Below are 26256 nucleotides of genomic sequence, written 5' to 3'. Positions count from 1 at the left end.
ACAGAGTGTTCGAAAGAAAACAGTATAGAATATAGCTTTTTAGTTCTAAATTAGGATGTTTTTTTTTATGTAAAAATCTTGATAACAATATAAGTGGATCTCAGAGAACATTATAAAATAATGTGCAGTTCATGACTCCGGCGCGTTTGTCAACCCCAGAGGGACATACCTTCATCCTTGAAAACCACCATTGTCCTCCATAGTCTCCTCTGTATTAGCTAATAGTGCAGAAGTATCCATGCAACATTATTCCTTAAACCCATTATGAGCCTGTGAGAAAGATTTCTGCGCTCTCTCTCATGAATAATTGGACCCTACCACCTCGCCATAGTTTATGTCTGTTTAAGCAACCTTGTCCACGGAAGTCACTCAAACGTTGGCGCGTCATGCTAATTCTAAGCAGATGCCCATTCGACCCACAGAGTGATTAGTTTCGATATGCGAGGCGCAGAGTATGAGACGTGCTCGAAATATCTGCGAGGGTCTGGCACGAGAGTAGAGAGCATAGATGTTCCTCATCTGTAATACACTGTGTAGACTAATATCTGCTGCTTTTTCTTATATTGCAGTGCGATATTGATCTGCTAAAATTGTACCATATTGGAGCTGTCTGTTGTGATATTCATCATTCTGTCATGCACCCCCCCCCCCCCCCCCCCACCCCTCCTGTAGCGACGAGTTATTAGAGGCAGCGGTTTGAAGAGGTTGAAGGCTTTAGTCGCAGAGATGTTGCAAACAATTCATCATAAAACCGAGAGAGAGATAGCAGAGAGGGACGGAAAAAAATCTCAGGTGATGTCTAGCTTAAGATTTATGTGTACCAGGGCCATGCATTAAGAATTACATCATCAAGTGGTGTGAAGACTTCGCACGATGTGCTGAGTCGGACTATTTGCCCTCACGCTGAGCCTAAATGGACTTTTCTTACCTCCTCATGAAGCTTTTTAATGGAATCGCGAGCTTCCAGGAATAAAACGAGTGATTTAGTTAGCGTGGTGGAGGCTGGGTCACGGGCCCTGATAAAGCTTGTCTGAAATAATTGTCATTCTGTGGGTTTAACGACACGGGCCTTGCCTCGCTGCTATTACGCCACATTTGGCAGTTGATGGCAATCAGACAGCGAGGATGAAAGTAAACTTGTACGTGCCACATTCGATTTGTCTCCTGACCGGGTGGGGCGCTTTTCCCTCCAACTGTCTTAAAAGGTTCTGGTTGTTTGCTCTCCACACGCAGTCGGTGATTCGTCCTGAAGGATCAAAGAGACGCAGACGGATACGGCTGACATGCGTTTAGCAGCCGGGCCTTGATTTCGTTTTAGCAGGGACAAATCGAGGGATTCTGTTAGCAGGAGACGTTTTTGTGGGGTCAATTGTTTTGTTTTCACAGTAAACAGCGTTCAAATGGAATTGATCAGGATCCGGGAGTCACAGAGGATGATTCGTTCTGCATAAACAGTATTTAGAAGTGCAGGAGGAGGAGGAGGAGGATGGGGCGGATCGTCTCTGCCACGCAGACTCGCTGTGCCGTTGTGTAAACATCGCTCTTCCTCTCCCACCACAGATCACTTCTGGACTCCCTGGAATATTTACATTTCATTAATTATTAAGAAAGCAGAAAGAGTATAAACAGTAGATAAATTTTGTTTAATGTTTCACACAGGATTCCGATTCCACAGTCCAATTAATGTTAATCATTAAGGACTTCCTGTTTAGTCCTGGCGTTTAGTTTGTTTGTCCCTGAGAGGATACAGACCTCACATCCTACGTCTTGCACAGTACCAGATATTTGCTCTGGTTATAATTAGTCAGTTGCCCGTTTTAGTTGCGGCCGCCTGAATTAACGACATTGGAAAGTCAGTAGGTGACTGAGATGTCAAAGAACAACCAGAAATGCCATTCGAAATGCATGTAATGCAAACCATGGATGTTTATGAAACATAATTCCATGTAATGTGGGACAAATGTTCTCAGTTAAAGGAAAAAAGGCTCTAGATTTGTGTGTGTGTGTGTTTATGACAGTATAGGCAGGCACTCGTGTTTGTGTGGCACACTGCCCTAATCTTATTGATTCTGAAATCATATTTGCCGAATTAATATGCATCAGTCTGAGAGTGCTATTGTTTTGTGGCCTCTTAATTGCTTCATCTTGTTAATATTAAAAGCACATTAAAGTCTTAACTATTGGCTCTATCTGAAGTTACTTTTGACGACAATTTCATAAGACAATGGGAAGGATTAATAAACTGCAGCTTGATCTCTGTTATCAAGCTCTTTTACTATAGGGAACCAATTAAGTACCCTTCAAGATGACTTTCACTTGCTGCTCTGGTCTGTTCCTCTGCCAGAATTTGGGATTAATTGGGAATTAATATCCTCTCTAGAACAAGTTCGCTTTGTTTGCTTTGTCTGACTTTAACAATCGGCACTGAGGTGATCCCAACCTGTTTGTCAAATCCCCCCCTCCTCCCCCTCTCCGAGATTGATATGTACACGTCCCAGATCCCTTCAAGCTGAAAATATGGGCCATTAAGAGAAAATAGTCGACAATGATTTCGTTCTCCACGTAGAATTTTTTCGAGCTTTATTAGCCATGCATATTAATGACTCAATTAATTCTATTCATCCTCGCAAGTCATCTGTTTGTTTTCGCCTGACCTTTTATCTTAGAAGTATTCACGCTCGACTCGGTTTAAGCACTTCCTCCACGCTGGCGTTCTCCCACAGTGGCCGAGCGCCTCTTCCAAAAGGGAGTCGTTTAATGTGTTTGGACGAAACCTCCCTCTGTTAGAAAGCACGGCGGATGTAAATGTGACAGGAAATATGCTATTATTACAAACCGAGTCTTTCGTCTGACATCCCACTAAATAAAATTACAGCATTTCCCCCCTTCTCCCTCCCTCCAGACTCCATCTGCCTCTAAAACACCTCTCTCTTTTTTTTTTTAATTTACGAAGATCGGAGTAAACAGGCATGTGATGCGGAGGAGACCGGGGTTGGATACTTGCCCTGCGCTACATCTATCTCCCATTCAAAGTTAGTGGTGAGGACAGGACATATAATTGAAAACTGCAGCTGGACTGTGTACAATCTTGTAAAAGGATGCCTTGGAAATTAGATTAATCAAGAGGCAGACATTGTGGGGAAAGTTTGTTTCGAATGCCTGACAGTATCGCTCTTTCTCTCATTTCAAATGCTGGCAGGGCAGCAGGCAGCTCCAAGGGAAATGTGCTCCTTTCATACTTGAGTAATTGATGAATTGTATGCAATATGCAAATGAGAATCCATAAATCTTATGAATGACAGCTTAATTTATGTGAGCCTTAATGAATGCAGGATTAGATTTTAATTAAATATCCTCAAAGGCACCCTGACTAGTAAGTTTTTAAAGCCTTGTTTTGAAGACTTGTTTCATATGCGTCGCAGTTCTGCGTGGTAAAGGGAGATCACGGAGAGCATTTCCTCACCATTCCGAAGATAAGCGCAGCACTGTTTTGTTAACCAAAGGGACTGAAATTAATAAATATTGCGATGGAAATCATATCTAGCCATCTCATTTTAACTTTCCTGGAACTGTTCATTTTAATACATTTGATTAACTGCATTTACTTTTTCCCCTCTCTCTGCCGTATCTGATCTATAACATTTTCTGCAGTGTCTTTTTAATTAAGAGAATCGTCCATTAGGCACGGAAAAGTCAACCAATTAGGCATTCTACATCAGTTCCCAGGATGTACAGGCCTGCTGCTCCTTATTAGTGCTAATAGTACTGATACAAAACAATTTTAAGCTTCACAATTATAGTATGCAATTAAGAAATCGGCTTTTTGTCATTAATGATGCATTAAAATAATCAGCAGTTTATCTTGCTTTCAGATCTTTTTTTCCCTCTAAAATCTCCCTCCAGCATGAAGTTATCTCAAACGGTGTCATGTTTGCAGTTGCAGTCCACAGTTAACCCTGTGGATTTGCTTGCATTTATGCATAAACTGGTCATAAAAGTTACAACAATAAAAAAGAACAACCCTCAAACACCTAAAATTATGAGACAATTGTAGAAATGGTACACACTCTGGAATAGCATGAACCATGTTTTGGTCAGTAAACTTTTATCTGGCGTTTTTAAATTATTATTCTAAAAATGTCATTGACCTGTGATGTTTTTGCAAACCACAACAGAGTTCACTTCAATTCAGTCAAAAATAGACAAACACATTATGTTTAGACAAATTCAACACACAGATCATTTTGGTTAGGAGAAAATATGTGAATCCCCATCCCAATGAGTTCTCCAAGAGCTAACTTAAGTCAGATAACCTGCGGTCCAGTCAATAAGACGAGACTGGAGGTGTCGACCAAGTCAACAATTCTTAATCTTCGGTTTTCTAAGATCTTTTTTTGTTTGAGGCATGGTTCACATTAAGCAAAGTTTCCTATGAATAGCATGCTCAAAATTTGTGATGGTTCACAAACTTCAAAAAATAAAACAGTTTTATGGCCAGTTATTCTGCGTACTTTTACATGAGGACACGGCCATGTAAATAAAGCTCAAGGAAGGAACATAACTGGGTTGCGAGTTCCTTTGCAGTGGCGCAATCTGATTGCCCTGCCCAGAAGCTCTTTAATCAGACTGTGCTGCGTACAAAAGCAGCAGGAAGGCCACTTTTATAACCTGAGCACTCTCTGTATCTCTAAATGTTATGCCTGGCGCGGTACTGTTGAAGGATCGGGCTGAAAAACACGTCTGGGGAGGAGAGGTCCACTGTTTGTAGTTTGTAGTGAGGGTAACTGCTCCCTTTGATTGTTTGCATTTGATCTAATATATTGTTCCTCACTAAAGTTCACCGTTTACCAGCGGATGCAGCTGTTCCTGCTTATAAAATGCTTTATATGAAGTGCTCACACATAATCCATCTATGCTGATCTGATAAGGCGTCTACCTGGCTGAGGGTGACAGGTGTGAGAAGGTGAGAGAGAGCTGGTGGTGATAAAGCAACAACAGTTCGATGCAAATAAAGAGAGTGATAAAATCTGAGGCAGCACTGATTAATGCAGGAGCGCCTGTGGAACGGCTGACCTCTTCTGTTAGCGTTCCATTCATGTGCAGGTGTAAGTGACTGAGACAGCCACTTGTGTTGCTATATATCCGATATCACTGCAGATTCTACTATTTTGCTTCCCTACGACCCTTGTCGAAAACTTCCAGGGACGTTGAAGTTGATGCTGGCGGTTTGTGTAGGGAATAAAAGAGATGATTAGTGGTTTTCAAAGTCAAGAATGTTAGTGTTTCGTATTCGTAATGCGATGACGGCCATAGCATTTCAATGGTGGTCTTGAGCTTTTAAAAAGCATGTTTGATGAGCGGGATAGTTCACCCCCCCAAAAAAATATTCTGTCATCATTTACTCACCCTCATGTTTGTTCATACCCATATGCTGTTTTTTTTTTCTGTGGAATGGAAAAGGAGATGTTTCCCTTTAAAATGTTTCGAACAACCATTTGGAAATCATTCTACTAGGTTTAGAGTCCATAAATTCTGATTATCCAGTCTAATGTATTTCATGTTTCAGTTTCAAGTCTGTCCTTTCAGTGTACAGTAGTTTAAATTGAATATCTTTCTAACTATGATCAATTGGACAGAGTTATATGCTTCGATCTTTTAGTCAGTTTGCACAAAGATTGCATAGTAAAATGGAAGAGCTTTACCTGCCAGCATTCCATCTAATCAAGCCGAATAAAGCTGCAAAGTCAGGGGGCCTAATCTGAGCGTAGTGTGTTATTGTTAGTGCGGAGACCTCGGCTGGTTATCAGGCCCTTGTTTTCTCTGCTGGCCACCACCTCAGCAAAGTAATCAATGAGGCATGTGCTGCTATCGCACGGAAAGAAATGAAAAATAAACCACTGATAATCCTTCAGTTAAAAGGTTATTCAGGCTGATAAAAGCTATTTTGCTAATTTATTTACACTTTGCTTCGGTGAGATAAAGAAAGGGAACAATTAGGGAATTCTAGGTGAGAGATTTGAAAAGGGCAATGACATTGGGTTAATATTTTATAAGGCCTGATTGGCGGGCTACTGGAGGAGTCTGTATTTACAGAAGCAGAGATGCTGTGATTTGTCCGCTTGTTTTGGTTGACTGCAAGTAAATGGAATAAATATCTTCATCTTTACCTTTCCCAATGACAAACAAAAGGAAGACGGGAAAGGTTAATTGCTCCATTTGAGGCGAATCAAAAAGGAATGTTCTTTCTGTAAACCTGAGCGAGACATGTATTGACTCCTGGATAACGTTTCATCAGCTGGCAGCAAAATGTGTCTCCATTAGGTCCAGAGGTCCACAAACCTGTCTGAAAAATACTGACCAAATATGTTCTGTGTGCTTCTCAAATTTGTGTTTAACTCTTTCCATGCCAGCGAAAAAGTTGCCAGCCACCGCCAGCATTTTTTATCACTTAGCCTACACCAAATTTTTTATTTTGAAGGAATATTTAAATAAAGAATATTTTGTTGAATGAATATCTGAACATAAAATATGTCAAAAGAAAGAACAGAGCCTCTGGTTTTAAACAACAACAACAAAAAAACAGTTCATGCATTATTTTTTTATCAACACTTGAATGTGGGAAAGTTTCTTAAAAAAAGCACAATTTTGAGCAAAAAGCTGAGAAAAACGTGTTTTTGTCAAAGACTACGTCTAGATCGGATTCAGAACGATGATCAAAACATAGATGGAGTCCATCAACACCCCCAAAGCTTTCACAGTCCTATACTTCATCCTGGGTCGACATTTCATTTGCTAACATTAGGCAGTTTTGATTTATATATGATTTTGGTAACACTTTACAATAAGGTTCATTAGTTAACATTAGTTAACTACCTTAGTTAACTTGAACTAAGAATGAACAATACCTCTTTAGCATTTATTAATCTAGTTCATGTTAATTTCAACATTTACTAAGACGTTATTACAATCAAAGGTTGTATTTGTTAACATTAGTTTAATGCACTGTGAACTAACATGAACAACCAATGAACAGCTGTATTTTTTATTAACTAACATTAACAAAGATTAATAAATACTGTAACAAATGTATTGCTCATTGTTAGTTCATGTTAATTAATACATTAACTAATGTTAACTAATGAACCTTATTGTAAAGTGTTACCATGATTTTTAATGTTGATGATCGCATTATTTTACATATGCATCTGCTTATGCTATCGCTTGTTTCGGCTTCTTCTTCACCTGTGTTTTGATCAGGAGATTCTGTACTCTTTCAGAAGATGTCTAATAGCGCCTCCAACCGTATAAGAGAGTGAAAACACGGAAAGCAGAAAAATTCCGTCAATGGTGGGGAAGCGCTGTCTCATAAATGACCAAACTTTTCGTTAAACTGCTTTTATTAAATCTTAACTAGATAAATTAATATGCTGTTAGGATATTCAAACTGACTTTAGACAGATTCCAAGTTCATTAGATATTAGAGATCATTAGCTAGATATTATACAATTATACAGTATGTGTGCTATTCTGTACATAATGGAACAATTACTGTATATTGGTCTCTGATTTCCTTTTGAATAAATTATAATTAAACTGTCTTTCATGATGGCTGTTATGTACACAAAACTCTAGTTTAATACAGAGAGGAAATTATTTACACTAGTCTTTGGATATAAGTTTGAAGAAAATTGCATTCATGCCAGTGTTCACGTGTGACAATTGTTTTGTGATTTAGCCAATGACTTGGGAAGAAAGAAATGTCTTTGGATCCACTGTTTATGAAACAGATAATAAACAGAAACAACATATGAGAGGTTGAATTCAGTTATTTGCCTACTTTTGTATTTTGGAAGTGAGATGGCCATATGTTTTGTGGTTTTTACTCAGTGTGGTGGGACGGAGGAGATCATGTTCCAGTGTGAACTCCTGGGTCAACATGGACCAAGTCCATTAAAGGAAGCATGGTTCAGGGAAAGTTCACTCTTATTTTCTTTTCGCCATGAATGCAAAACAAAATGAGAATTCCAACATTTGTTACAAATTTGCCACTTTTTGGCCTCGGGCAAATGCTGTCTATAAAAGATCCTAAGTTTGGATACAGGATCTGTTATTAACTATAGTATGAGCAATAAAGAGAGATTGCTGGGTAATTATTTGGTTGTTGTGCTGAAAAGTTAATGCAATATAGCAGAACACACACACATATACTGTATACATGTACAGGTACAGTATATATACACATTATTCGTGCCACAAGAAAATGTGCAAACATTTTTTTTTCTCTCAACATTATACTCGGACTTAATATGTAAAACTAAAACTGTTTAGTTGAAGTGCTTATTAGACCATTTAAACCTTATTTTTCCCACTTCCTTTGAGGCTAGAGGGTCAAAACCTAAATACCCCACCTTCCTTAATTTGCACCCTGGTTGTAACCCTCTTCATTAATAACTGGTTGGCTGTGTCTGCATTGCATTTTGCAGCTAATTTCAAATGTTTACCTTCTGAGTAATACAAACCACTCAGCTTTATCTAATAAATGAATACAAGCAAACATTGCGTTTTCCCTCTAGGGGTGAAAATCGTGTTTATTTGAATTTGTCAGCGTCGCGCTCAGCAAAACGTCACGGATAGCCTTGCTTCTACCATTGTGTGGAAAAAAATCCTCAAAAAAAATGCAAAGGAAAAAGGATGTAGCTAACTAAGTTTGGTAGTGGTGACATCCAGTAGTGGAGTGCACAGGGCATATCTCAGACACAAGTGGATCTCATGAACCATTGTTGTGCTCTAATAGCCTACTTTTGAAGACTTTTTGTGCTGGGCTATTTAAGGACTCAACATCCAGCACATGACAAATTGTACTTGTTCTTTTGTGAAGGTCCAGCTCTTGTTCTCCCTTCGTCCTCAGTGGCCCCGTAATCGCTGTTTACAGAAGCGACAAACAGCAGAGAATGCTCATGCATATCTCAGCTAAATGACTGCAGTGTCCTCTTGAACATATGAGCACAGGCCGTGCTGTTTTAAGTGAAAACCTTCCGCGCTGTCGCATGATGGGGATTTCAGTTTCAAACACTTGATGTGATTCAGTTTTGTTTCCAACTTGTTTTTCAAAATGCTATCTGCTGTCATAAATTAAATACAAGCAATTGACCAAACACAAACACACACACGCACGCACGCACTTTCCAGGACTTTCCATAGACACAATGATTGTTATACTGTGAAAATTGCATAACACTTTATTTTGATGGTCCACTTTAGGCATTCTACTAACTATAAGTAACTTTGCAACTACATGCCAACCAACTTTCTTTAGAGTGTTAGTTCGCTCTTATCTGCTAACACTTTATTTTGATGGTCCCCCAACAGACATATACTATAAGTAAACTTATTGTCATTTTGTTATTGTCATGTCATACTGATATTTTCAACTTATTCTACTAACCCTAACCCTAACTGTCTACAGTGTTAGTTGACATATTGGTTGCAAAGTTACTTATAGTAAGCAGAATGTCTAAAGTATATCATCAAACAAAGTGTAACCAAAAACTGTCATCATTTACTCAAGCTCCTGTTGTTTCAAACCTGTATGACTTTATTTTTTCTTGATTTGGAATACAAAAGACGAAATTTTAAAGAATATACTTTTCCATACAATTGTAATGAATGGGGACTGGAGCTCAAAAGGAGCTTCGAGATGAGGCAGAGGCTCTATAAAAGGAACATAAAAGTATCCTATATGACTCTTGTGCTATAGTTCTGTAAGTGAACGGAAAAATATAATTATTCAATGAACTGAAGAACTGGATCAGTCTGATTCATGAACGAAGCATTCAGACTGCTTTTGTGAACTGGTTCAATCAGTTCAGTGAAAAGATCTGACTCAAAAGAATGATTTGTTCATGAATTGGATGCTGCATAATGGTATTGTGTGGCTTGAAAAAATGAGTACTGTGAATTTTAAGACTTTTATGCTGCTTTTTGCAACGTATTAGACCTTTTTGTTCAGCAAAAGAAAGTCAGTCATACAGGTTTGGAATGACATGAAGGTGCGTAAATGATAATATTTTTTTTAATTATTTTTTTTAAGATGAACTGTCCTGTTAAATATTTATTGTTAAGTTAAAATATTGCTGCTACAGCCTATAAAAAGCCACTGTTCTCCTCTTCGACTCTATACTACCTTCGTCAGATATGGTGTAAACACTTCGTGAGCAGATCCCACCACAGCTCGCAGGTTAAACGTCTGCTTTGTTCACAATCCCCTGCTCTTCCTGGAGCTAAAGTTGATGTGACATTTTGTCCATTTTTTTGTCCAAGTTTTTTCTGCTTTTGGCATTGTTGAGGGAGGAGGGAGGAAGGCTTTTACCATCACATGCCGTCTGTTGAGGTCTTTCATAAATAATTCAGTTCAGTACATTGAAAGTGATGACAGCAAAACTGTCATGCAATCTCCCACATAAGATCAAAGAGGTGTTTCTATAGGACGAGGAATTCCATTTTAGGGCATTCTCTGGGTCGGCCATGTGATTGTTTGTTGCCGGGGTCTTTTTAGCTCTCTTGTGACAAACTCAGATAAAGTGGTATATTTAAAGCGTAGTTCTTCCAAAAATTAAAATGGTTTTATTATTTACTAACCCTCATGTCGTTCCAATCCTGCATGGCTGACTTTCTTCTGTTGAATGCTCAAGAAGTTTAACATAATGTCAAGCCTGTAAAATGACAAAGTCATAGATTTATGTAAGGAAAAGATGGAAATTTGAGTGGTTATTTACTGATAATCTTCACATTTGCATATATTCAAATATGGCATTGTCATGTCACATCTGTTTTTACATTAATTGTGCCAAATGTCATTGTTCCTTGTTACCAATTGCAACTTGCCAAATGTGAATATGCAAATTTTATATGACAAATTAATGCTTTTTTTGAAGCTTGACAGCCCCATTCCATGTTCACTTTCATTGTATGAAAAATAGCAGCTTGAACATTCTCCCCAAAATAACGAAAATGTAAGGGTTTGAAACAACATGAAGGTGAGAGCATAATGACAGAATAATTTTTCTGCAAATGATTCTTCTAAAATAACTAAAGTTAATTTCAAGTTAAGAGATTAGCATAATAACATCAAATAGAACAGCAAATAACTTGATACAATGGACACTGCAAAGATTAATTTAGAAGATTCCTAAAGATGAACCTAAAATAAGTGTGAAATCCCTACTGGAACATTTATATGAGGTATGAAGTAGATGATGTCTCTATTTCCGTTGCGTGATGCGATGTGGAAATGATTCTGTCACATCTGAACAGGCTGATATGGTTCAAACTCCTTACTGTGTGAATGGCCCCAGGCCTGACTATATCCAGTGATGCTCTTTCTCATGGCTAAAACTCTGAGCATGGAGTTTATGGCCTCTTCTGTTTTTAGTGTGCGAAGTAAAGAATTTCCGTTTCAATTTCATGCCTGTCAGGGATAAAACATGATAAAACGCAATGAAATGCAGCTCATCTGCTCAGTCTGTAAATGGACTAAACTGATGCACATGACAGAATTTGGTGGTACGTGAATAAGTGAGTTTTTTGGCCTTGGGTCATAGTGAACTCTTCTGCTTTTTTTTTTTGGCCATGAAAATGAGGCCCTGTTTAGTCACTGGAAAAGCAGAGAACGAATCCTTGAGTTAATGAAGGTCTCTTTCAATCATGTCCTGATTATGCCATTGTAACGCAAGTGCTGTGAAATATAGGCAATGCCCTGAAAATTTGCTTTTCTCTCTGGTAACAACCAAAAGCAGGAGCATTTATTTATTTATTTGTTTGTTTATTTATTTATTAGCTATTTTAATTGTTAACATTAGGTGGCACATAAAGATTGGTTGGTTGGTTGGTTGCTTCTTACAGTGTTTTGATTTAATGATGAACATGAATGGAGGGTCTTGTGTATCAGGATGTGTGGTTGTCATTGAAACAATGCTACATAATAGGTTTCCATATATCAGTTGACCAACTCATCATATTGTGAATGCTTTTGGTATGTAGGTTTTGAAAAAGTACAGGGGACGGAAGCACTTTTTTTTTTTTTTTTGTAAAAATTCATGAGAAATATCCCCATTGGCTGAAGCGCCCTTGGTAACAAACACAATTTTATTAGGGATGCTCTTTCTGTGAGATTACGCAAGCTACTTTTTTTGTTGTTGCCGAAATTAGAGTGGAAAAATGCATGGATGAACATAATGTGTTGTAATGTGTGAAAAATATCTGACAATCAGCTCGGAGGGTTGCTTTTTTTTTCCTCCGTCGGATTTGGCAATTGTTGCGTCATTAATCATTGTGTGATCTTGGTCACTCATTTCAAGTAATAAAAGTTTCAATCATAAACGCACAACAGGTCTGAGTCACTCAGTCACACCAGCTTCCAGCTACGACTCCTATTAAATCAAGCAAGCAGAACGTTTCCTAAGGCAGCCTTTTTCTTTTTAATTTCCTAAAGAACCGTAGAATATCATTCATTACTAGAACTACACATATTTGGTTTTTAAAAGTCTCATAAATCAATAGTGGCCTGACTGCAATAATTATAACAAGTTAACATGTAATTTCCAGGCTGAAAGCCGCATGGCCGGATTTTAGCATATGCAAACGAGGTAATTCAAATAGTGTAGGGATATTAATACAGAAGGGCAGGTAACGAGGTGCGGGTCATGAATTATGCATCAAAAAGTGGTTGATCTTCAATAAAGGAAATGAATTCACTGTGTAATCTAATTAGTTATGGAAGTCTATTATGTCGAGCAGCAAAAAGCAACTGTCCTTGAAAAGGAATTTATTTACAGTACATGTTAGCTCTTCGGAATGGAATTGCGTTCTGGTCCGAATGTTAACGGCAACCTCTGTCCCTCACCCCTCCCCTTCTCTCTCCACTTCCCTCTACCTCCCCCTTTCCGCCACTTCACTTCTGTTTTAGCTCAAGACCCGGGAGGCCTCCGAAACGGACCCAGAGTGTGACATCGCCGGAGAACCCTCACATCATGCCGCACTCTGTGCCAGGCCTCATGTCGCCGGGAATCATTCCCCCCACAGGTAACTCACGCAGACCTCCTCCCACGCCCCGGCCCGTTCTCGTAGCGACCCGCTGCACATCCGTTAAATGGCACACTGCAAAATCTGACAGCCCTCATCCAAACTACCAGCCAGAACCATTGACCGTTCCCGCCGACCCCCCTCCCTTCCCAGCAAGTCCCCCCCTCCCCTTTGTGCAACCACAGCTCCAGAATAAATTGGAGTGGAGAGTTGTTCTCTTCCAGATTATTATAGTAGATGCTGCATTCTGCCTTGAGTGGATTTTAATTAGCCCGATTAAATCCACTTCACTGCTAAATGTACATAGGCCGTCGTGATGTTAAAGTAAGCTTATCGCCACAAGAATCAACAACAACCGTTTGTGCCTTCAGTTGGCCTGGAGCAACTCTTATGCTTTTGTTCTATTTATGGCTGGTTTTCATTGTAGCTGCTTTGAAGTCACTCACGAGAAAGGGTCCTGATTTACATATCGTGCTCTCGGTTGTTCTGCCATCTTTTAATAACACACACTCATTCGGTTATGGTTCACTCCTTGTTAATGTACAGTTAACTTAAATCTCTCTTGTGGATTCTTGAGCAATTATTTAACACAAAGCCATATAGTTATCATTTTTAAACCAAACCATTTGTTTGTGTTATTATTATTTTTTCATTGCAAAGTTTGATGTTTTCTGTCCTATAGGACACATTATATTGCTGTCACACAACAAGCTAACAATAAATCTTCAGACCAGCAGACTTCATGATGACTTTACATTTTGAAGCATTTACTTTATCGAATGCAACTAAGCTATGCATTTTATCTGTTATGCGCGTTCCCTAGAAATATAACTTAATATTTGGGCATTGTTAGCACTAACACTGACCAGTCATCTTATTTAATCATGTGGTAAGAATTATATAATGTTAGAATAATAACTCTTCCCCCGCCATTGACGGAAATTTCCATCGTTCCGTGTTTTCGCTGTTATACGGTAGGGGGCGCTATTACACATCTTCTGAAAGAGTACAGAATATCCTAAATAAAACACATGTGAAGAAGAAGCGGAAACAAGCTATAGTTTGTAAGCAGATGCATATGTAAAATCATCAACATTAAACAGCATAAAAATCAAAACTGACTAATATTACTGCATGAAATGTCAACCCAGGAAGTGGCATAGGACTGTGAAAGCTTTGGTGGGGTTAGTAGACTCGATCTACTCCATCTATGTTTTGATCATCGTTCTGAATCCGATCTAGACATAGTCTTTGACAAAAATGTGTTTTTTTCTCAGCTTTGCATGTTCAGATATTCATACAGCAAAATATTCTGGGGGCCATGAAACTTTTGTGAAAATGATAAAAAATGCTGGCGCTGGCTGGCAACTTTTTTCAAAAACGCTGGCGGGGAAAGAGTTAAGTGCACCTGGGAAACTCTACCTCTGTTTCAGCCACTGTTGCAGTCACGAATTCAAATCGGAAACATTACACGGAAACAAAAAAGAATAATTATATTGTTAACAATAAACCCAAAGAAATACATTTGAACTACACTGAATTTAAAACTATGAAAATGATACATTTCTATACATTTCTTATTTATATATCAAAATTAAATATTTGTTACATAATGCAAACCTTGAATTGTGAATGTTCTGTACATTGATCAAAAATTATTCATTATAATTCACTACAGACTTTCTTTCATTCACTGATCTATATTTAGATTATAGATATATCTTATTATATTATAATATATATATATATATATATATATATATATATATATTAGATCTGTTTTTCTACTATTTTTCAAGTCGACATGCCCCTTCCAACGTCATAACTCGTGTATCATCTAGAATTCCCAGTTTCCCACTTATAAATATGACTTTCATGTGCTTGTAATTATGAAATTTCCAACTTTACGTGAAGGCACATAAATGAAAGTTATTATAAAGTGATATGTTTAATGAATTGTTAAAGGGGTCATATAATGCCATTTTTGTACAAGCTAATATGATTCTTTAGGGTCTAAATTAAAAGTTTGTAATATACTTTAATTAAAAATTCTCATTAGTATTGTAAGAAAACACTTATTTTACCTGGTCAAAAACAGCTCTGGTTTCAGCACGCCGTTTCAGTGCATATGACTTTAAATGATAATGAGCTTTGCTCACCCCGCCTCTCTGTTCTGTGTGCATACACCATTTGTAACACAATAACACAATAACCATAACGCGTTGTTCAGTATAAACGTGGGATTATGAATTATATTGAGAACGTCATACATAGAAAACATGCAGTAATGTACCCTGAGTGTAAACCTTAGACGCATTCATTGTGAAGCGTGCAGCTAGCGATTTGCAAAGATTAATAAATTAATATAAAGTTTAATAAAACGTTATACTCACTTCCGTTCTTCTGGAGATTCAGCAGGAACACGAATATCTGGTACCGATCTTTTTTCATGAGCAGCTTCTTAGCAAATCCAGCTTATACTGATCCTCGTTTATAAAGCAGTCTGGTGTGTGAAATGATTCGCGCAAACATGAGAGCATTGACGTTGCTCGTGGGGAATATTCCCTTCGAAAATAAAACTCAGCCACTGCGTCTTCAGCGGTTCGGATTTAGGAACATTAAAATGACTGCTGTGTTCCTTATTGCACCCAAGAACAGAACACCACAATCGCTTAGACGCCATTCTGCTCATAGACAGACAGTGCTTCAGCATATCAACAATGACCGCGCCGTTCCGCGCAGACTATGATTGACAGCTCCCTCATGAGCGAGGGCGGGTCTGTGTTTTAACACGGCTGTCATTCAACAATCGTGGGAGGGGCGTGCGAGCTTGTGACGTCACAGGCTCGAACGGCTCGATTTGAGGCAGGGGAAAACATATAAGGAGATTAAAACAAAACCACTGGATGGATTTTTATCATTATATGATGGTTGTGTACAGGCACTGCCAACACACCTTTCAGTACAATCAACTTGTAAAAGTGCATGCCATTATATGACCCCTTTAAGAAATATATTTAAATTATATTTAGTCTGTATTTTAATTTACCAATACATTTCGTGTATTTGGCCACCACTCTTTTGAAACATCTCAAAAACACAACACTTTTTAAATGTTTTTATTGATCATTTTCAGCTTATACTGTAGCTCAAACAATACAGCAATAGCACTAGAAACACCAAAGTCATGGGTCCAGTTTACAGGGAACGCATTAAACGTGTAACTTGAATGGAGTGTTGCTTTGAATAAAAGTTTGTGTCAAATGCTTAAAATGTAAAGGTAAAAACTTGAATCGAATGAGGCACTAATCTAAAATAGTTTATGCACAAACCTAATGTATTTCCTGTATTTTATTTCTTTTGCAATCCGATATGCAATTATCTGATATTTCTGAGGAGGGAACTATTGAAATTCCAGCTTGGCAACAGAACTGGTCATCCTGAATGATGCCGCTGAAGCATTAGTGAAACATTCTGCTTGGGAAACTGCGTCCAACTGCCCCTTTACAGTGTTCCTACGCAGTTTGGAAAAGTATGGAATTTGATTTGTGGAATTTCCAGACCTAAAGTAGACCTAATGGCTTGAAATATGAAAAGCCAAATTTTGAACACTTTTTTTTTTTTTTTTTTACAATACCAGTCTTTTTTATAGACCCTTGAACTTGGCAAATGCCATCAGCCCATTTCGCATCATGGTTTCTCCACCGCCACAGAGGATGCGTTAAATTGGACATTGGGCCTTGAGATGGCAGTGACGCACAAAGGAAATGGTTATAGTATATATAAAACAAAAATTGAAATGCGTAAACATGCAAAAAATAACCCGTGCGCATGTGAATAGTTTCTTGAGGGCACAAAAAAAGTTTCTCGTGTGCATCCAAAAATCTGTATTTTTTATTATTTTTTATATATTTAAATTAGTGGCTCTGTATGTTGTCACTTCGAGAAAATCAATGAAAAAAACAAAAAAAAACTGAGAAAATAAAAATATTTACAGATGACTACTATAAACCAAATATAAAGCTGAACAAAATGCTGTATGAACCATTTATGTTAAATATGGTCTGAAAATCTACAGAGAGGTTTGAAAATGTGAGTCTGGAAAAGTATGGAATTTTGAAATGGAAAATGTGTAGGAACCCTGCCTTTATGTTTGAGTGAGGTCAGCCTATCAGTGTCTTGTTTAGAAACATGAACTTAAAGGCCAGTGGGAGAGCCCAGGATGAGAGTCTTTTCTTATTTAGTCCTGAGAAACCATGACAAAAACCCTTTGATATCCAGGCCTTTAAACCATGAGAGAGGCTCTGATCTTGACATTTTGGTTGAAACATCTGAAGAAAAGTAACATTTTATACAATCAAGTTTGTAAGGGTCTTCGGTTGTTTGATGAAGCGGCATACAATGAGTAGATGCAATGAGAGTTGCTCGCATTCGGTTCTTGGATCCCAGATATCTTGACCAGCACCAGGATTGGGAGAGCAAATGTAGACCACAGCTCAAAACAGCATGAAGTGGTCGTTGTGTTGTTGTTGTTGATTGAGGTAACTTCATCATAAAAGAGTGTAATATTGGCAAATGTTCAGGGCCTTTGTGCACAACGCTGTTAACGCAGCACTTGAGATGTTTTCCTTCCAGTTGCATGTCATTTAGCACCACAGTTACACTGCTAGAATTGAGCCATTTTCTATCTCACCGTTGGTCTCAGATTACTGTTATATTGACCAGAAATTACTCACCAGAAATATGAAATCTTACAGGTCATTTGACAGAAATAAGAACCATGAAATGGATTTATAATATGACGTTATTTACATATACTACCATTCAAAAGTCTGTGGTCAGTAAGATTGTTTTAAAAAGAACTTAATACATTCAGCAAAAATGTAATATACTGATCGAAAGTGACAGTAAAACATGCATAATGTTACAAAAGGTTTCTATTTGAAATAAATGTTGTTATTTTAACATTTATATTCATCCTTTCAACATTGATATTAATGAGAAATGTTCTTGAAAAGGAAGTCATTATATTAGAATGATTTCTGATAGATCATGTGACACTGGAGATATTATGCAAAAACTTCAGCTTTGCCAGGAAAAAAATCCATTTAAAAATATATTCAAATAGAAAACATACATATTTGTGTATACAGTGTTTGTTTATATATACTGAAGACACATTGTCAAATGTACAGTGAACAGTGTTTTACAGCTATTCAGGTAATGGCATCAGAGTATCATTCCATCAGTCTGTCATTCGGTGGACACAATCAACTAGAAATGCAGCAAGACTGGGAGAATAGACACAAAAAGAGGTTAATGAAACATGAGGCCTTCACGCAGATGCAAGATTACACTGTCATAAACAGATCAGTCAACTCTAATGTGACTCTCCTCAACCGAGTGTCGGCAGCTTATAATTGATGTGCTGTATTTGGCTCTAATGCAGACGGAACAATTCAGATGCATTAATTCACCCAGTCCTCTATATGGCACAACCTCCGCTTTGTGTGTGCGCTCGGTCCTCAATGGTCACTGAAACAGAGCTCGTTTCTGCAAATATACTGAGTAAATAGTCACATTTAGCCTTGATCTCTATTAGGAGCGCGCAACATTGAGTCAGTAGATAAGCACTTTCTTATCATAAGCATAGCTAAGTCACTCTTTGTGTACTGATGTGAAGTTAATCTGATCTTAATTTAATTACACTATTAGTGGAAGGAGGCACATACATTTCTTATTTGTTATAAGAATGTTCTGACATTGAGCAGGTATGGGGCAGCCCGCATGTTAATTAATAATGAACATTCTGACAATATTCAGAGGCATGACAGCGTTAAGCCAGTCTGCTGCTGGTTCCTTTGCATATTAATAGATCCTTCATTATTATTTAATATGACAGCTGCTCCAAGGGCTACGATCAGACCCCATCTCTATTATTTGCTGTTTTGTGCGCAGTATGACAGTACCAAGTGATTCTTTATTTGTCTCCTCCCCACGCCCCCGTCTTGCGCCCGTCTGCCCGCTCGTTCTCTTTCATGCTCGGCTGTTAATATGTGGCTGAAGAGATCCTTGTGTCTGTGAAAAAAAAACAGACATGTGGGTCTGAATCTAAAGGTGACTTTCAAAAGTCGAAACATTGCGATCTGCTATTGGTGCTTGGCATACTAATGAATGCTAATTGAAGAAGGAGTGGGTTGCTCGTTGTGATGCTCAGACGTGCACGGGCACTACGAGTGGACTTGTTGCTGATGTGAAGAACAGTTTGTGGATGGGTACTCTGATGTAGATGTTACAGTCAAACCCCCTTGTAGCCTATGATGGATGTTATTTGGGATCTAATGAACTAAACTATCTCTCTGGAACAATAGTGAATGATAACGTAGAAGAGGACCCATACACGTGAAAACAGTTGCTCGTGAATGCTTGTGTAGCAGTGGCTCTCAACTGGTTTTTGACTGCTTCAGGACCCAGATTTTGCATTGTACGTCAAGTAGTGGCTCAGTGCACTACCAGAATGGTTTAAAAATCACATAAAAAGCAAAAAAATATATATATATATATATATATTTCACAGTTGTTATTTATGATTTTATTATCTAATATTATCTCCAAAACATGGTTGGCACAAACCATGTTTATCCTCGCATATTTATCCACATATGTAATGTGGGTTGTGTTTCATCTAATTTTTACTTGTATGGTTTTGTTGATTGTTTTTGAAGATTGATTTATTGATTCATTCATTTTATTATTATCACTATTATTATTCATTTTTTGACTGACACAAACAATTTGTCCTAAATTCTGAAGTTTAATTGGTCTTTTGCCTTCAACTATTTGACAAAACTATTTATTTTGCTATCATAACTATGTACAACAAATGTTTAGTAGCAGCATATGTTTATTTTCCTTGCAGTCGTTGACTTTACGATTTTTGGGTCACGATCCACCAGCTGGGAGCCACTGGTCTATATTGTAATAGGCTAATTAAGCAGGAAATTGTGTTAAGCTGTTTATTGATAACATCCATACCTGCAGGACATTACGTATCACCATGTCCATTTTAGTTGATAAATTAACATGATGGATGTTTAATGCATTATTGAAGCGCTTAATTGTTGAAGTAAAAATTCTGGTAAAAGCAACTCAAGTGCCCGACTTTTCACACAAGCAAACGGAAGGTGATTTTATTCTTTTTTTTTCCAAGTCTCTTCTATGCATACATCTCATTTAGAAAACAGTTGACTCTCTCCCATTAGACGCAAATGAAGATTGACCTTCGGTGCGACTGGAGGCCATATTTATTATGAGTGGAGGGGGGGGGGGGGGGGAGTAGATCCCCTCCGCAGCTGTAGGGCATGAATATACAACAGCAAACGAGAGCATCCACTCCGACACAGTGTATACGATACATCAATATGGTACTGATGTACTTTAAAATGCAAACAAGCCCAGAAAGCCGGTGGCATGCAGTGTTGTCCACACCATCTGCCTGTCTGCTGCTGGGGAGGCAAGGTGGCGTATTAAAGCCACATGTTCGATATCTTTCTTTTTCCCGTTCTCTTCGCGCTCAGGAAAGGAGACAGTGGCCAAATGGCCACAGTCGAGTCATGTCAGTGAAAGTGACACTTTAGTGATGATGAATTTGCCAATTGGCTTCCCTCACATGGGGAAAAACAAAAGCCAAACTATGAGCGTATCACTGATTGGTACATAAGAGGAGTTGGAGATTTTAAGGGCTGTTATCTTGGAAGAATTTTAAATACTGACTGCATCTTTTTAATAAGTTTGCTAAAAAGCGATACATATTATGTCTGTCAATTTAGCGACAAATGACAGGCTTATGTGTAATGATATGGAAAGAAAACATACAACAGTTGACTCGTAACTTAAAGTAATTTTGGTATTGCCTATTCAGTGTTTTATTTATCTTCCACCTATAATGTTGAGGATATTTTTTGGGGGTTATTTTCTTCCATATTATGCAATTAATTAATTGGCATGTCTTGAAATTTTAAATGAATTAAGAGGATAATAATCATTAAATATGCAGGACACAGATCTGTTTAAACAATGCATTAAAACAGGAAAAGAAATTCAGTTATGACAGTTGTGACATTCAGTCACGATATTTCATATTTTGTGGTAGTGCCATGGGGTTGCTCAGCCCCTATCCCAGAATCCACTTTGCCTCATAAATGAGGTTATTGTACTGTAACCATTTTCAATACACTGTACGTATAAAATGAGACTGCGTTCACAGGATTCACTGAACACTGGATGAATCAAAGCTGAGCTTTTTTTCCAGCATTCACATCGTTTCATTAATCTTCATTCATGGATTCAAGGTCTCTTTCAAGGATCCTCCTTTTACTTTCTGCGAGTCTTTCAGGTGTTTTGTCATTAAAAAAGAGTAAATGACAGCGAGTCAGTTCTTTATCCAATCTCTCCATCTCCACTGTGCTCCTTTTAAACAAATCAAACAATGGGGAAAAAAAATGTAATATTGCCACTGGAGCCAAAAGACTTTGAATTGCAGCGTTCCTGTTCATTCAGAGGGAATGACAATGGATTTGCCGTTTAATGTTCTTGTGTTTGAGATGTTACAGACATTTGTTTATGTATTTGTGCATATTTGAGCCCGTCTTCTTCGGTTTCCCACTGTTACAGACTGTTTGTTTTCACTTTGTCGTACATCCCCACCCGTTTATTTACAAACAGAAACCATGGCAACATGTCAATCCTGATATGTTCTCCTGACTCCATCTGTCACCATCAAAGCTCAACGGCGTCATCTTTGCATTTAGAGAGAAAAAGAGATGGAAATCAGAGAAGACGTACATGACAGTGAGGCTTCCAGCTGAAAATGTTGCATCAGTCCAATGGGGCCAGCTGTGTAATCAAAAACAGCAAAGCTACTGTCGGTGATGGGATGCAAATGATCTGCTCTAGTTAAGACGCAGTGCTAGACTGAGTTAGGCTAGTGATGGGAGAAAAGACTGTGAAACTGTTATAGAGCGAAAAGCAGTTTTTCCCCCTTCTTTCTGAGGTAAAGCCCTACTCAAAGTAATGTGTGATTTCAACAACATGAGTGTACAATTGTTCTTTTGCCTTATTACATGTATTGATATTGGATATTTAATTATGCATGTTTATTTCCTCTATTTTTACATTTAGATTACCTTTGCGGTCATTTGATGCTCACTAAAGGTAATATTTAAACACAATAGGATACATTTATGATGTTATATTTAGCAAATCTCAAAATGAATATCGATTTTTATTTTCTTTTATTTTTACATTTATTTTTTAGACACAATATTATAATACAGTACAGCCAAACATTTGGGGTCAGTACAATTTTTCTTCACAACTTTTATACAGTGAAAACAGTCATTTTGTGAAATATTGTTACAATTTAGAAGAACTTTTCTATTTTGTTATATATAAATGTAAATATAATTTATTTCTGTGATGGCACAGCTGAATTTTCAGCAGCCATTATTCCAGTCTTTAGTGTCACATGATCCTTCAGAAATCATTCTAATATGCTGATTTTGTGCTCATTAAACATGTTAAAAACAGTTGGGATTAATTTTTTGTGGAAACATTTTTTCAGGATTCTTTGATATAGAAAGTTCAAAAGAACAGCATTTATTTGAAATCAATGTCTTTACTGTCACTTTTTATTCATTTAATGCATCCTATTTCAAATTGATTTTTTCACCTTTAAAATTTGGAACGTGTTGTTCTCATGTTACTGTGTCTTATTCTCCTTGAAATTCCTGCACAATGTCTTTTCTTGAAGCATTTTTTGATCATACCTTTGTTTTAGGTCCATTTGAGCTGAATCCTTATGATGCAGTGACTCCATCTTTCTGTCCTCCATCTGCAGGTCTCACAGCCGCTGCTGCAGCCGCTGCGGCCGCCACCAACGCTGCTATTGCAGAGGCCATGAAGGTGAAGAAGATCAAACTGGAGGTGATGAGCAGCTACCATGGTAGCAACACCCAGCACGGGGCCGACTCAGAAAACGGAGACCTCAGCTCTAGTGTGGGTGAGTCACCATCCACCAGCAGCATGACTCACACTGAATGCAGGCCCTGTTAACAGCCGTCTCGCAACCCGTCACAAGTGGTCAGGCAAGACACATGGCTGTTTACACCTGGGGGTAACATGCTTCTCAAATGTGTCTTCTGCGACTGCTTGTGATCAGATTTTGAGGGGAGCGTCCCTTATTTAATACTAAATATTAATAAAGTGGGAAAAAAGAAGAAATTTGTTTGATTTAACAATTTAACCAATTTAACCAACATGATCTGTCACTGCATGTTAATATCAGACATGTCGGAGATGTTTTGTAAAGTCTTCTGCATGCATATGTATGTGCTTTCCAAATTTTCAACTAGAAGGTTATTTTCTTTTAAAGCCACATGTAGATACAATGATTGATTGGCACATGAGTTGGTGAGACTCATCAGGGCAGAATGTGATGTGGTCATGTGTTTTCCATTTCCTCCACATATAGTTTGAGCATTCGCAAAGTGTTTTGGACCCCATTTACACCTTTATTTAGTGCTGTCCACTCAGATGACCAGAAACTGACCAGAAGCGCTCAAAGCTTTCAATGCCAGTTTGAACAGAGTTTCAAACTTAAAGGGATAGTTTACCCAAAAATGAGTTGTTCCAAACCTGTATGAATGTCTTTCTTCTGCTGAACACAAAAGAAGATATTTTGAAGAATATGGGTAACCAAACAGTTGATGGGCCCCATTGGCTTCCATAGTATCAAAAAAAAACAAAAACGATTGAAGTCATTGGGGCCCATCAACTGTTTGGTTACCCATATTCTTCAAAATATCTTCTTTTGTGTTCAGCAGAAGAAAGAAATTAGGGTGAGTAAATGATGACTGAATTTTCATCACTTAAAGTTCACGAAAAATGAAAATTCTGTCATTATTTACTGACCCTCTTGTTGTTACAAACCTGTATGACTTTCTTTCTTCTTTGAAACAAAAGAAGATATTTTGAAGAATTTAACTGTTTACATCCACACAATAAAAGTCAGTAGATCAAAGGTCCACATTTTTCAAAAATACACTAAGAAATGTTGTTGGTTTTTTCCGTTCCCTAAAAGAAAGTCAGGTTTACAGTTTTGGAATGACAATTTTGAGTGAACTATGCCTTTAAGAACAAACTGCTGTTATCAAACTAAACATAATTAATTCTATTTATCTATGCAAAATTCTTAAAATATGTTCTTAAGCTCACTTAAATGTAGATCAAACGGCAAACCATACCAAATCTGTAAGAAAACTAGAAAGCTTTGTGTAATCTTGTTTTGAGCAGTCAGTTTGTTTGGTTGATTCCAAATTCATCATTAGCAGGTAATGCACTTTTAAAGTAGCTACACATCAAATGCATCCATGAGCACTTTATCCCAAAGCTAATAGCTATTAAGCGAGCTGCTAATTCAATTTGGTGAAGAAAATTAGTTTTGAATGTCCCCCGCTCCAATTAATCGTTTCTCAGATACATTCAGATTTTTTCCTCTCTCTCTTTGCAACATTACTTAAAGCCATTTTTTGTGGAAATTACACTGTTATATTAAACCACAAATCCATTACAAATGATTCAGTTACCATAATCCCAGAGCTGAACTGTGCGTGTGTAATTTCCATTGTGAATATCCACCCTGCGTCGAGGATTTCCCAGCTGCATTTGACACTAGGAGTTTTGGCAAAACACGGTGCGCTCTAAGCAGATTTATCGAAAGGAAGCCGCGCGGAGCTGAGGTCATCTAACAGCGAACGGCGGCGGGGGGCCGCGAGGTCACCGAAATAAAGATAAATGCGAATCGGAATAGGCGAGGCTGCGGCAATGGGGCTAATAAGAAACTGTTTTTATCTTTTTACAATTTAAATTGTAACCTTGAGCATGCAGACTCCCTGAAGAATAATAATTTCAGGCCCAGCGGTGAGCGAAGGAGCCGAACTAGAGAGGCATTAGAAGCCCTGAGTGAAATATATGGCTGAGACGCCTCTCCGGCCCATCCACAATCAATTGGATTCTTTTACTTTAATATTTACTCGCAGCGATGAGATGCTAGTCTGCATGGTGATGAACAGTCTACCTCTGGCGTTTGAAGGTGACCTGTCACCGCGTATGGACAAATCTCTCGCTCGCAGAAATGTAGAAAATAAATCATTAAAGGCAGGCAGGCGGGCCTCTCATTCCGGGATTTAAATCACTCCCAGATTTATGATTTAAATTAATGCTTCGTTTGGTCAAAAGAACGGAGGCCGAGACAAATGATGTTTGGTACTGAAGCCATCCTAATATTGATTACTGGATGTCAGTGCAATCTCTTGTTTATATCAAGCACTCTCCTGTGACGGGGTGGCCAATAGGAGTCACCCGCATGATAAGAGGGCGAAATATAGCTGCTTCTATTCAGCCAGCCAGAGGGGAGAAACAAGCTCCTTTCAGCCTTTAATTGCAACATAAATTAGGTTTTTAAGTGAAATAGACAGTGTTTTCCATTCCCGTCTCCCAGCGAATTCCCTCACTGCTCCGGATCATTACTGCATTAAAACGGAAAGGTCATTTCGCGAGAGAACCGAGAGAGTGATATCACATCGGGGTGTTTTAAAAGAGTGCCAGAGAAAACACACAACTGTGAAAATAAACTCTTAGCTGCGGTGCTCTGCTGACTTCTGCCTTTCTGAGCCTCGTGATTGGCTCTAATGGTTTTGGGCTGTGAATGCCTATTATGTCCTGCTTATAGCCGCTTTTTTGCAGCTGGAGTCCAGAGTCTGAAATCATTTGACAGATATAGGGATGACTTTAGAGCAGAGGAACTCAGTTAAACACTCTAGACTGGGGTGAACAATGTCATGAGCAGGAAGTGAGCCGGTGCTATATTAAAACAGCTGCTCTTGCTATGAGGTTTTATTTAGAGACACTTGCTTACATGAAAGTGTGATTTTTTTTTTTTCTAAATGTCACCACCAATAACAATAATCATCATCATACAAATTATTATTATTAAGATATATTAAGTGTGTTTGTGTGTGTGCTTTTTTATATAATTTATGAGGACACCAATTTGTATTAGGACATGGGTATTTCACTGGTATTACAACGTAAACCTAGTTTATTTCCTGAGTCCTC

General features: G+C 38.1%; 1 protein-coding gene across 1 annotated transcript in view; it reads left to right on the top strand.

Annotated features, from left to right (window-relative positions):
• Window positions 1–26256, top strand: part of dachd (dachshund d) — a 114227-nt gene that overhangs the window by 44008 nt on the left and 43963 nt on the right. Inside the window, 2 exon segments of the mRNA XM_056260651.1 lie at window positions 12965–13080; window positions 22979–23140. Coding sequence (XP_056116626.1) covers window positions 12965–13080; window positions 22979–23140 — 278 coding nt within the window.

This window comes from Rhinichthys klamathensis, unplaced genomic scaffold (genome assembly GCF_029890125.1).
Source record: "Rhinichthys klamathensis goyatoka isolate OS25496 unplaced genomic scaffold, OSU_Roscu_1.1 h1tg000177l_1, whole genome shotgun sequence".
NCBI classification, from domain to species: domain Eukaryota; kingdom Metazoa; phylum Chordata; class Actinopteri; order Cypriniformes; family Leuciscidae; genus Rhinichthys; species Rhinichthys klamathensis.
This window is presented reverse-complemented; position numbering and strand designations above follow the sequence as displayed.